The 13,356-nt window shown below is 46.2% G+C and overlaps 1 protein-coding gene across 4 annotated transcripts in view; it reads right to left on the bottom strand.

The window, feature by feature from the left end:
- The window catches only part of FBXW9 (F-box and WD repeat domain containing 9), an 88,977-nt gene that overhangs the window by 38,823 nt on the left and 36,798 nt on the right, over positions 1–13,356 (bottom strand). For all 4 annotated transcript variants that reach the window (XM_063931175.1, XM_063931176.1, XM_063931177.1 and 1 more), the window contains exons 2-4: positions 10,822–11,282; positions 8,821–8,957; positions 691–813 (exon numbers count right to left, since the gene is read on the bottom strand). In XM_063931175.1, the coding sequence (XP_063787245.1) occupies positions 691–813; positions 8,821–8,957; positions 10,822–11,233 (672 nt within the window). In that variant the 5' untranslated portion in view covers positions 11,234–11,282. The remainder of the gene's footprint in view (positions 1–690; positions 814–8,820; positions 8,958–10,821; positions 11,283–13,356) is intronic.

Genomic DNA, 13,356 nt, shown 5'->3' on the forward strand with positions numbered 1-13,356 from the left:
TGGCGCGCAGCGTTACCGCTGCGCGCTTACCTCAGTGAAGATCTGCAGTTTTCTGCCTCCTTAGAAGTCTTCTTTCTTCGTTATACTCACCCGGCTTCTATCTTCCGGCTCTGCGAGGGGGACGGCGGCGCGGCTCTGAGACGAACGGCAGGGGGAGACCTGCGTTCCGATCCCTCTGGAGCTAATGGTGTCCAGTAGCCTAAGAAGCAGAGCCTATCATTTAAGTAGGTCTGCTTCTCTCCCCTCAGTCTCACGATGCAGGAAGCCTGTTGCCAGCAGTGCTCCCTGAAAATAAAAAACCTAACAAAATTCTTTTATCAGAGAAACTCAGTAGAGCTCCCCTGTAGAGCACCCATTCTCCTCTGGGCACAGAATCTAACTGAGGTCTGGAGGAGGGGCATAGAGGGAGGAGCCAGTGCACACCCATACTAAAAGTTCTTTAGAGTGCCCATATCTCCTGCGGAGCCCGTCTATACCCCATGGTCCTTAGAGTCCCCAGCATCCTCTAGGACGTAAGAGAAATATGACAATGATCCCGGCTGCAGTTACATAGTGTAAGTACCAGGAGGTGTGAGTGCAGGACCAGATCTCCATACAGCAGTATAAATAAATATAGGCTTATACTCAGACTCCATGCAGAGCTTTTGGAGCGCCCTCTAGTGTATCTGATGGGTAAGACAGCATATATACCTTGTGTGTTCCGGTTTTCTCTGTCCCCAGAGCCTTCACTTTCTCCTGGCCATTCCCCAGGTCTCTCAGGTCCCAGAGGCTGACATTTCTGTCCCGAGAACCAGACACACATAAAGATCCTCCCTGAGGACAAGGGTAATAGGCAGTTGTCAATGTGGATGGTAATGAGTGATCACTATATGCATGTTAATCACAATTGACATTAAAACCACCTGCCTAATTTTTTAGTAGGTCCTTCTCGTGCTCTGACCTGTTGAGGCACAAGACCCCTGAAGGTGTCCAGCCTAAACCTAAGCTCCACCCCCCATGGCTCACCTCTCTGCTGGCCTGACAGTCACTTGTTTGGGATCCCAGCTGCAGTACCGGGATTCCGACGTCAGGATTTTACTGCCCGAATCCCGACCGGATCTCGTACTTACGTACGTACATACATATATATACACACACATACACACTTATTCGGTCGCAGGAGTAATATGCATAATAGTAATAGCTTTATGTAACAATTAGAATGTGAAAGACTAATTAGGACATGGGAAGCAGGATTCCGTAAAAAAAAAATTTAGTGCAAAAAGTCGCCTATAGGGGGGATTATAGCACTGTACAATTACAAAACTGTGTGAAATGCAGACAAATGAATAACAAGACCAACAACTGGTTTTGATCCACAGTACTCAACCTACTGCGGTGCCAGTGGTATGTGACCACACATTTAAATAAAAAAATCATACATACGCAGCACTCACCTAAGTAAGGGGGCAATTCAGCCTGGATACTGCAGCGGCATCTATATTAACAGCATCTATGGGCTGAGATCGCCTCTGTCTGATTGACAGGCAGAGGCGGTCGCGGGGCGGGAGGGGACATGCCAATGGCGTTAGAACGCCGTTGGCGGGGTGCAGTTCGGACAACACAGGCATGTCCGGACTGTTGAGGTGGCGGGCTGCGGTGGTGGCTGCGTGATGTCACACGCAGCTGCTGCAACCCTGGACGCGGCGTGTATCCGCCTGTCATCGTAGCTAGGCTGTGCAGGCAGGGAGCTGCTCAGCGAGTGCAAAAGCATCACCACCGTGCGATGCTTTTGCACCCTTGCGGGTAGGGGGGGGGGGCTGACATGCGGGGCTGTGCTGGGAGACCCCCCGCATGTCAGAGTAACTGATCATAAATTTAGCACATCTACGATCAGATCTGAATTACCCCCTAAATGACAAACTGTATTTCATTAAAAAAACAGGGAAGGTTAGTTTAAAAAATCTTGCAGTGTCACCAGGTGAGGTGAGACCCAGTGCACACTATGCACTGCTTCCCCCGCGCCTCCGATGCATCCCCCCAAAAAGGGGATGTGGCCTAACAAAAGAGGGCGTGGTCTTGCAGGGGTCTCTATTTCTTCACTCTGGGGGCATGTCCAACATCCCTGGAGATGCTGGCTGCCCCCAGAAACTGGGCTGAGCGTGACACCCGGGTGCGGCATGTGACGCCACTGATCTCACCAACACTTCACAGTCTTCCCATTCTGGTGAGTATATAGTGAAGGAGCCCTAGACTGCACACCTTAACTGCAAGTAATGAGAGGTGCTCCCTTGCTGAGACCTGTAGTGCCACACACAGAGAGAAAGAATGCATGTGCACTATTCAAACATTACTTATTGGAATTGTAAATGTGTCAAGAATAAATATGTTCGGTATGCAGTCAGACTGCACATTTTGAACAATGCACAATTAAGGTAAGACCTAAACGTTTGTATAATATGAGTTGCTTTGGCTGGGCTGCTCCAGGGCATCACAATATACTTATTTTACTGCCATATAGCACTTTTATTGTTTGTTTTTTATATATGTAACAATTTTCACACATTTATTTCTCACCCCTGTAACACTAACACATGCAGTATCTGCTCTTATCTATCCAACTTTCTCACACACTTCACTTTCCTCACTAGTCCGGTGCCTTGGGGTGGTTTTGGCTGGGCTGTTTTTTGGGGGGTGTCCCACACCCTAGACTATTAGGGACTTACCAGACTATGAGGTTACTGTGAAGTGGTGGGTAAGCCCGTAATTTTGGCCAAAATTATGCAAAAAACTCATATTGCAAAATGTATTGCAAAATGTATTACTATTCCAATTAATGTCTGAATAGTGAACCTGCATTCTTTCCCCTTCTGGTGAGTCCCTGCATTGACTCTCAGAAAATGTGAGCATTGCTATACATTATTTGGCTTAATTTATTACCCAGATTTTAAATACAACTTGTGCTGCTCAAATGGGTTTAGGTATTGGTACTCTGGTTTAAAGAGACAGAACCACACCCAAGTATATTACTTATTAAGTGCCTGGGAAATGAACTGACAAAGGTTGACTTATGCTGGGTACACACTGGCCGATATATCGGTTCTTTTGAACGGTCAATATATTGCTTGCCTGACGGCCACTGTGTACGAGCGATATGTCTGTGAACGCCGTCGTTCACAGACATATCGCGTCGGCCCTGCAGCACAGCCAACGACCAATATATCTGAGTGACGGATCCTTTCCTCTCAGATGTATCTCCCATTCAGGTCAACAAACCATAGGATTCCCAGGTGTGGATATCATAAAAAAGATAAAATAACAAAAACAACCAATGTGTAGTACGTAATATCAAAACCTATTGATATTCATATGATGCCTTTAGATGATTAAAGTGAATTCAGAGCGTACCCCACTCACACTAGAAGTGGAAGTATAAAACACATCAAGGTTTCTTTTATGGAGATAACCTTCATTTATTCATATAGCAGCCGGTGTATCAGAAATGGGGTCACACTCAAACTCAAGAGTAAATTGTGATAGTTCCCTGAAGCGGGCAGGAGATGCGTACCCCAACACTCACACTCTATAAGTTGGCTGTAAACACATAAAGGTATCTTTCTCTACTTCAAGGGTAATCCAAAAATCGCGTACCACAACTGACAATTTGGAGAACTGTATGACTCCTATTAAGGTATCTTTCAATTTTCATATGAGGATGACGACTGGAAATTTCTAGTGTAGTCTCCCGGCGTAAGTCATAAAGAAATAGAAACAGACCAATGTGTAACAAGTCCTTTTTGTATTGAGTGTGATATAAACAATATCTCCAACAGATTTTTAGATGGATTTAGGGCGTACCCCACTCACACATATGTCAAGCACTTTAAGTATATAACGGTTTCTTTATGGTTGAATATGCACGGGATTCAAACAAACTTCAAAAGGTAGACAGCTAATGCGTACCCCGACACTCACACTCTAGAGGTGGGTGGTAAACTCATAAAGGTATCTTTTATTTCTCCCAGAGTAATGGATGATAATTCAATGTTGCGTACCCCAACTCACAGTTTGATGTGTTAGAGGCAGGCCCGGCGCTACCGGCTCAGCGAAGGGATGCAGTGCAGGGAGGCGCCAGGGTTGGAGAGGCGCTGTCCCTGCTCTGCATCCCTTCCCTGCTGCATGTCTCCCCTGCTGCCGGCTGCTGCAGGACCAGACCCATGTGTCATCCATGATCCAGCATTCAAAACCAATCTCCCTGAGGCTGCAGCCATCATCCCCTCCCCATATGTCTGCCTCTGCTCAACGCCTTCTCCACACTATCCCTGTCAGCACTCACTGCCTCACTCCCAGTTCCCAACCCATTGCGCAAACTCTCTCCACCCCACCCCGCCCTTTCCCCCCCCACCTGCATCCACGACAGCCATAAACCACACCCAAATCTGGGTAGCAGCGTGCCTGTGGCGGAAATGGGCATCCCTGTCAGCCCGGGATCATAGCAATAGAGGCAGAACGGAAGAGGATCAGAAGGACAGGCGGTAAGAGAGTCTTTATCTCCAGCCCACCAGTCCTAATAACAATAGATGTTCCCCCCTACCCGCGATAGCATATAAAGGATATATACTGTCAATTTGTGAGTGTGCATGAACGTTATAAAGTGTCTGTGTTTATATAATGGACCCCTGTGTGATGTCAGTGTGTATATAATGGACCCCTGTGTAGTGTCAGTGTGTATATAATGGACCCCTGTGTAGTGTCAGTGTGTATATAACGCAGAGCCCGTAACTCACACAGCACAGACGCCCTGAGGGCGCAACTGCCCGAATTCCAAGTCAGCGGATTGTAGTGAGTCAAATTGACTCATTACAACTTCAAGCCGCCTGTGCTATGTGCGACGGAGGAGTAGAGGAGCACCTCCGAGAGCAGAGGAGGAGGAGTGAGGGGGACTCCGGAGCCGCAGCAGCGCTATGTAATTGGTAGCGGCGCCGCTGCAGCTGTCCCTCTCCTTCCACATTGACTGGTCGGCGCTGCTGTGAATGCTGGGATGCGATTTCCTCATCCCAGCATTCACAGCGGCGGTTGTCAGCCAATGCGGATGGAGAGGGACAGTTGCATGCGGCGGCGCCAGCAATTACACTGCCTTGCTGCGGCTCCCTCCTCCCCCTCCCTCCTCCCTGCCTCCGGAGCTGCCAACACTGAGGAGCCTGACTGCCTGAGCCCGCGGAGAGATGGTAAGTATCTGTCTGTCTGTCTGTCTATCTCTCTGTCTATCTATTCTGTCTGCCGTAATGTGTAAAAAGGGTACGCTGTCTGCCGATCTGTGTAAAAAGGGGACGCAGTCTGCCGTACTGTGTAAAAAGGGGGACAGTTCCGTAATGTGTATAAAGGGTACGCTGTCTGCCTTAATGTGTAAAAAGGGGGTGCTGTCTGCCTTAATGTGTAAAAAGGGGGTGCTGTCTGCCTTAATGTGTAAAAATGGAACGCTGTCTGCCGTAATGTGTAAAATGGGGACGCTGTCTGCTGTAATGTGTAAAAAGGGGACTCTGTTTGCCGTAATGTGTAAAAAGGGGGACTATGTCTGCTGTAATGTGTAAAAAGGGGGACTATGTCTGCTGTAATGTGTAAAAAGGGGGACTATGTCTGCTGTAATGTGTAAAAAGGGGGACTGGCTGCCGTAATGTGTAAAAAGGGGAATCTGCCGTAATGTGTAAAAGGGGCTTTACCTGGTGTAGTGGCGCTACTGTGCGGCGTAATCTGAATAATGGAGACTAATGTGCACTGTAATATGAATTGGAATTATTTTGTGGCCACACCCCTTCCCTCATGAAGCCACGCCCCTATATTTTTTGCAAGTGCCTGTGGCGCGCACTGCCCCTATTTTACATAAGGGGGGGCGCCAATGCCGTTTCTTGCACACAGCGCTAAAATGTCTATTTACTGCACTGATATAATGGACCCCTGTGTAGTGTCATAATGAACCCCTGTATAGTGAGATGAGTACAGACAAGAGAGGTACTATGAGGTGAGTACAGACAAGTGGGGACATTATGTGGAAAGTTCGGACAAGGGGGAACTACAGTATGACAAGAGTACAGACTAGGGAGGAGCTATGAAGAGATAACAAGGAGAGGGCACTGTATTGCAATGTATGTTTATTTGAGTACTTATAGACTATGAAAATTCAGCCAGAATTTGAAATTACAATTTAAGGGGCGCTTTTTTTAAATTTGCCCTGGGTAACATAATATTCTGCTGCTGTACCTTGCTGATGCGCTGTGTTGCTACGGGGCTGTTCCCTGGGATTTGGTTTCGCCTGCCTGAGGCAGGTGAAACAAAATCCCTGATAAACCACGTCTCGGACCCAGATTTCCGCAGGTAGTCGCAAGCGTGATGCGACTGCGCGTAGCTAGGATCAGAGAGCCACATCTGTATTTGTAGGAGGGCGCAAAATTTAGTTTGCAGGAGGGCGCCGAACACCCTAGCACCGGCCCTGGTTAGAGGACTCCTATCAAGGTATCTTTAGGCTTCAGGTGGCCGGTGCAGCTTATGTATTTAAATCATGTATTTTTCCGTAAAACCCCCCAAAAAAAGGAAAATAGCAATGCTCATACCAAAATGGGTAAAAAGGGGGTTACAGATTTTATCTAACAATACATGCAAGTAAAATACATGCATGGATAACCATGCATAATGGTACATAAGATAGATGAAAAAAATAATAAATAGAAACGGCAAAGAGAGATGGTAAACTCTTGCAAAAAAAATTAAAAAATTGGGAAGCAAAATACAATATTAAAAAAGTCCGGATAAAATAGCTACTCACACTCCTGTTAATCGACGCGTTTCAGCCCACATCTGGGCCTTTATCAAGATACCCCCCTTTTTACCCATTTTGGTATGAGCATTGCTATTTTCCTTTTTTTGGGGGTTTATGGAAAAATACATGATTTAAATACATAAGCTGCACCGGCCACCTGAAGCCTAAAGATACCTTGATAGGAGTCCTCTAACATATCAAACTGTGAGTTGGGGTACGCAACATTGAATTATCATCCATTACTCTGGGAGAAATAAAAGATACCTTTATGAGTTTACCACCCACCTCTAGAGTGTGAGTGTCGGGGTACGCATTAGCTGTCTACCTTTTGAAGTTTGTTTGAATCCCGTGCATATTCAACCATAAAGAAACCGTTATATACTTAAAGTGCTTGACATATGTGTGAGTGGGGTACACCCTAAATCCATCTAAAAATCTGTTGGAGATATTGTTTATATCACACTCAATACTAAAAGGACTTGTTACACATTGGTCTGTTTCTATTTCTTTATGACTTACGCCGGGAGACTACACTAGAAATTTCCAGTCGTCATCCTCATATGAAAATTGAAAGATACCTTGATAGGAGTCATACAGTTCTCCAAATTGTCAGTTGTGGTACGCGATTTTTGGATTACCCTTGAAGTAGAGAAAGATACCTTTATGTGTTTACAGCCAACTTATAGAGTGTGAGTGTTGGGGTACGCATCTCCTGCCCGCTTCAGGGAACTATCACAATTTACTCTTGAGTTTGAGTGTGACCCCATTTCTGATACACCGGCTGCTATATGAATAAATGAAGGTTACCTCCATAAAAGAAACCTTGATGTGTTTTATACTTCCACTTCTAGTGTGAGTGGGGTACGCTCTGAATTCACTTTAATCATCTAAAGGCATCATATGAATATCAATAGGTTTTGATATTACGTACTACACATTGGTTGTTTTTGTTATTTTATCTTTTTTATGATATCCACACCTGGGAATCCTATGGTTTGTTGACCTGAATGGGAGATACATCTGAGAGGAAAGGATCCGTCACTCCGTCAAAGGGACGTTATGGTGATATCTAATTTTAACGCTTGTGGTGTATGACAGTGTTTCAAATTGCTGGTTTTCTATTTCTTGATCTAAATGTGGTGACATTTATTCTGAAATCTATTACATCCTAGCAGCTTAGCGCCAGTTAGGACCATCCTGACACATTTTGTTTTCGGACCAATATATCTAACCATATATTGGCGCATCGTGCTGTGACCGCCAGTACACTTGCTGCAGATGCCGTTGGTGATTGACAGCACAAATGGGCGGGCGCATGTAAAGGCCCACCCAGTCTGTGACGTCATTCCTGATGGATCTGGCAGTGTGTATGCACAACGCGCTGCCCGGTCCGTTTATAGCTATATCTGCAGATCAATTGATCTGCAGATATATCTATAAGTGTGTACCCAGCATTACACATGGGAAATAGACCGTGAAGTGGTTGATTAGCTTGGACAAATGACTGCAATAACCGGGACACTCATGAGTTACACAGGTTCTGTGACTGTCTGACTTCGAACCTGTATTACACCTGATTTTAAGCAGACATAGAACCTGTGTAATCCAAGAGTGTCCTGGTTTATAGGATAGTATGGCAAGTCTATATATACATACATACACTTATTTTAGGTTTTACTAATATTGGTATAAAATAAATCATGGAAAATGGTACAATAATGGCAAGGCCATTTCCAATTACACACAGTGCACTATTCAGATTTAAAGCTACAAATAAACAAATCCTAACTTTATAGTAAAATAATAAAAAACAGAAAAATGACACCTAACCATAAGTGAGCATGTCAGTCTTTCAAAACTGGAATGACAGGGTTTGTAGCCTTTTGCAAGACTAAAATGTGAATTTGAAAGGCAACATAATGTAGCCCATCTGTCACCTATATACACACCTGACATTCATAAGAATGCAGCCATTCGGTTCACCTGTTTTGCATCTACTGTATATCACAGTTTATCACATTTCATACCTGTAGCAGTAACACTGCATCTATGGAGGCATAGTGACCGTCAGCCAATGAGAAGTGCTCTATCTTCTCATTGTCTGACCAATGAGATAGCTGCTCTTCCAAATCAATGCATGCAGATGGCCAATCAAAGTTCTCTTCTGTAAAAACACAAAAACCAGGTATTAAGAATATATTAAAGTTCTGTGTTCTATTTGTGTATCAGGAGGGAGAGGTCTGTGTATTAGGAGGAGAGGTCAGTGTATTAGGCAGAGGCAAGGGCGTAGCTACCAAAGGTGCTGGGAGTGCAGCTGCTATAGGACCCAGAGCTGAGAGGGGCCCACCTTCCCTGTGACAGTTTCATGTTTTATATACATTTTTTATTAGTAGATACATAGGTGCTCATACAAACTTTTGCCTTGGGGCTTCACTATATCGCGTAAGGCCCCTGGCCCTGATCATTGTTGTGTGGTATAAAATTAACTGGATGGCATTATAATGTGACATAATATGAACTGGGGACATTGTATGTCATAATGTGAATTGGGGGTACTGCGTGGCATAATGGGCCTAATTCAGACCTGATTGCAAGCAAGCAATTTTTGCAGCCCTGTGATCAGATAGTCGCCGCCTATGGGCGGAGTGTATTTTAGCTGTGCAAGTGTGCGATCGCATGTGTAGCAGAGCTGTACAAACTGATTTTGTGCAGTCTATGAGTAACTTACTCAGCCGCTGCGATCACTTCAGTCTGTCCGGGACCGGAATTGACGTCAGACACCCTCCCTGCAAACGCATGGACACGCCTGCGTTTTTCCAGACACTCCCTGAAAACGGTCAGTTGACACCCACAAAGCCCTCTTCCTGTCAGTCTCCTTGCGATCGCCCGTGCAAACGGATATGTCGCACAAACCCATCACTGAACGGCGATCCGCTTTGTACCCGTGCGACGCGCCTGCACATTGCGGTGCATACACATGCGCAGTTTGGACCTGACCGCCCGATGTGTGAAAACGCACAGCAACGATCAGGTCTGAATTACCCCCAATGTGTACTGGCAGCCCTACAATGTGACATAATGTGAACTAGGGCACTATTATGGGACATAAAATTTGCAGCTGGTGTCTCTCTAGAAGCATTGGGACAGAGGCCTCATCAAAATGTTGCTATGGGGCCCACAAAGTTCTGGCTACACCCCTGGGAGGAGGGGAGAGGTCTGTGACCTGATGTCTGTGTATTAGGAGGAGGGGAGAGGTCAGTGTGTCCTGATGTCTGTGTATTAGGAGGAGGGGAGAGGTCAGTGTGTCCTGATGTCTGTGTATTAGGAGGGGAGAGGTCAGTGTGTCCTGATGTCTGTGTATTAGGAGGAGGGGAGAGGTCAGTGTCCCTATGTCTGTGTATTAGGAGGAGGGAGAGGTCAGTGTGTCCTGATGTCTGTGTATTAGGAGGAGGGGAGAGGTCAGTGTGTCCTGATGTCTGTGTATTAGGAGGAGGGAGAGGTCAGTGTGTCCTGATGTCTGTGTATTAGGAGGAGGGGAGAGGTCAGTGTCCTGATGTCTGTGTATTAGGAGGAGGGAGAGGTCAGTGTGCCCTGATGTCTGTGTATTAGGAGGGGGGGAGAGGTCTGTGTGTCCTGATGTCTGTGTATTAGGAGGAGGGAGAGGTCAGTGTGTCCTGATGTCTGTGTATTAGGAGGAGGGGAGAGGTCAGTGTCCTGATGTCTGTGTATTAGGAGGAGGGAGAGGTCAGTGTGCCCTGATGTCTGTGTATTAGGAGGAGGGGAGAGGTCAGTGTGCCCTGATGTCTGTGTATTAGGAGGAGGGGAGAGGTCAGTGTGCCCTGATATCTGTGTATTAGGAAGAGGGGAGAGGCCGGTGTGTCCTGATGTCTGTGTATTAGGAGGAGGGGAGAGATCTGTGTGTCCTGATGTCTGTGTATTAGGAGGGGTGGGGGGAGAGGTCTGTACACTGAGATCTGTGTATATAGGAGGGGGGAGGAATGTATTGCTGTGTGTGTATAATCACTCACGTTCCACCACGGGGAAGTTGGAGCTGACTCTTTTCTGTACCCGCACTTTCCATGTCACCTTCTCTGACACAATGTCTCTGAGAGTTGAGCACACCAGCGGTAAGACATTGAGGATAAAGCGCGGGTCAAGATATGACAGTATCTGCAGGATCAACTCGAGGGGCAGGAGTAACAGCTGTGAGGCCGCATCCCCATCCTCACCCGTCACAGGGGACTTCTTCAGGTCCAAACCTCCACGCTGGAGCTCATCATGACTCCCTGCAGGCAAAGTTAGTGAAGGTCGTTGGGTTTTGTCCTGCAGTGTCACGGTGCTGAGGACCCTAGACACATAATCTAAGGCTTGTCTTTCTGGATCTTCTGAGGTCTCCCCTTCAGAGTCATTATCAGACTCCACCTCCCGACTAGATGCCATGCTGGTTGTGGGAGTGGCCAAAAGGACCTGTCAGGATCAAGGCCTGCATCTAAATAAAGAGCAGAATCACAGTAAAGAAAACCACCAGGTACATTAGAGTCCTCAACAGTGGTGCAGTAATCCCGTTATCAGCCAGCACCCACACACAAGAAACACAAATACAGAAAATAAGCAGAAAGCATTGGGGCATTCTAATACAAGAATCAGATGTAAAGAATTCTGATGTATCGGAAGTCTATATATGTAATCGGCTAAGCAAATATTTAGTGAGTGCGACTGTTCCCCCATGACAGCACCGATTTTGATGGTTCAGGTGTCATTCAATGGGGGGTGTGATGTAGATGTGCAAAAAGGTCGCAGAATTTTGATAAGTGATCACGTTGTTGAGGAATAACGCGTCAAAGTTGTGACTATTTTCCCCTAGAAAAAGCATTGAGTTGGGGGCACTTTTTCCCTTTGGGGTGTAACTTGCAGCGAAGCCCTTGCCAATTGTCTTCTGCCCTAACTTGAGTTGATATAATTAATTCTTTCTAATATTTCTGGTATACAGTAAACTTTCCGGATACAGGGGGTAATTCCAAGTTGATCGCAGCAGGAAATTTTTTAGCAGTTGGGCAAAACCATGTGCACTGCAGGGGGGCAGATATAACATGTGCAGAGAGAGTTAGATTTGGGTGTGGTGAGTTCAATCTGCAATCTAAATTGAAGTGTAAAAATAAAGCAGCCAGTATTTACCCTGCACAGAAACAAAATAACTCACCCAAATGTAACTCTCTCTGCAAAAGTTATATCTGCCCCCCTGCAGTGCACATGGTTTTGCCCAACTGCTAAAAATTTTCCTGCTGCGATCAACTTGGAATTACCCCCACAGTGTTTTGGGGGTTTTTTTTTTGCTTGATTTCGAGCAACGCGGTTGACTGGTAAAAAGAAATCATACAGAATAAAAGTAAATATCAACTGTGATCACAAATCCGTGGTATATTTATCGGAACCCCCGTCCCCGTGGCAGACAATACTGCTATAACTTGAAAAGGCTACAAGAACAATAAATACAAGAATCAGGGAGCGCCTATTAAGTATAGGCCCAGTCTAGAAACTCATTCCTTAGGCGTAGACAGAGCCCTTCCTGACATAGGGGGTCATTCCGAGTTGTTCGCTCGTTGCCGATTTTCGCAACGGAGCGATTAAGGCAAAAATGCGCATGCGGTAAGTATTTTGGCACAAAACTTAGTAGATTTACTCACGTCCGAACGAGGAATTTTAATCGTTGAAGTGATTGGAGTGTGATTGACAGGAAGTGGGTGTTTCTGGGCGGAAACTGACCGTTTTCAGGGAGTGTGTGGAAAAACGCAGGCGTGTCAGGGAAAAACGCGGGAGTGTCTGGAGAAACGGGGGAGTGGCTGGCCGAACGCAGGGTGTGTTTGTGACGTCAAACCAGGAACGAAACGGGCTGAGCTGGTCGCAATCTGTGAGTAGGTCTGGAGCTACTCAGAAACTGCTAAGAATTTTCTATTCGCAATTCTGCTAATCTAAGATACACTCCAGAGGGCGGCGGCCTAGCGTGTGCAATGCTGCTAAAATCTGCTAGCGAGCGAACAACTCGGAATCACCCCCATAGAGCCGATGATGTTGGAGAAAGGATTCTGGATCCATGAATTAAACACAATAGGACGGATTCAGAGGTGGATGCAGGTTCGTCCGTGGTCGCCCATCTGCGGCTTTATGCAAATGCAACTATATCAGCCCTTGTGTACATCCATGCGTCCGAATGTGCAAGGACTGGGGCTACCACTATGAGCGTCATTAAACACCACCACCACCAGACGCACCATACAAACATGCGCAGCCCTGTGGGAGGTGCAGATTTCCCGCCTGTGTGAGCGATGAAGCGCCTGTGTATGCAAACACTTTAGCCACACGCCTGCAAGACTCCCACAAAACGTATGTAAGATATAAAAGCATATATCGAACTCCAGGTAGACAAACTGCAAACAAACAGGATTCCTATCACCTTCCCAGATGGAGCAGTAATGGAAGAGGGAGAATGGAGTCCGGAATTCCAATCCTACCGGTGGTAGATCCTGATGTCCGTCTATGTCTGGAGTCTATGTACCAATAGTCCC

The sequence above is a fragment of the Pseudophryne corroboree genome, chromosome 6 (genome assembly GCF_028390025.1).
Source record: "Pseudophryne corroboree isolate aPseCor3 chromosome 6, aPseCor3.hap2, whole genome shotgun sequence".
Lineage (NCBI taxonomy): Eukaryota > Metazoa > Chordata > Amphibia > Anura > Myobatrachidae > Pseudophryne > Pseudophryne corroboree.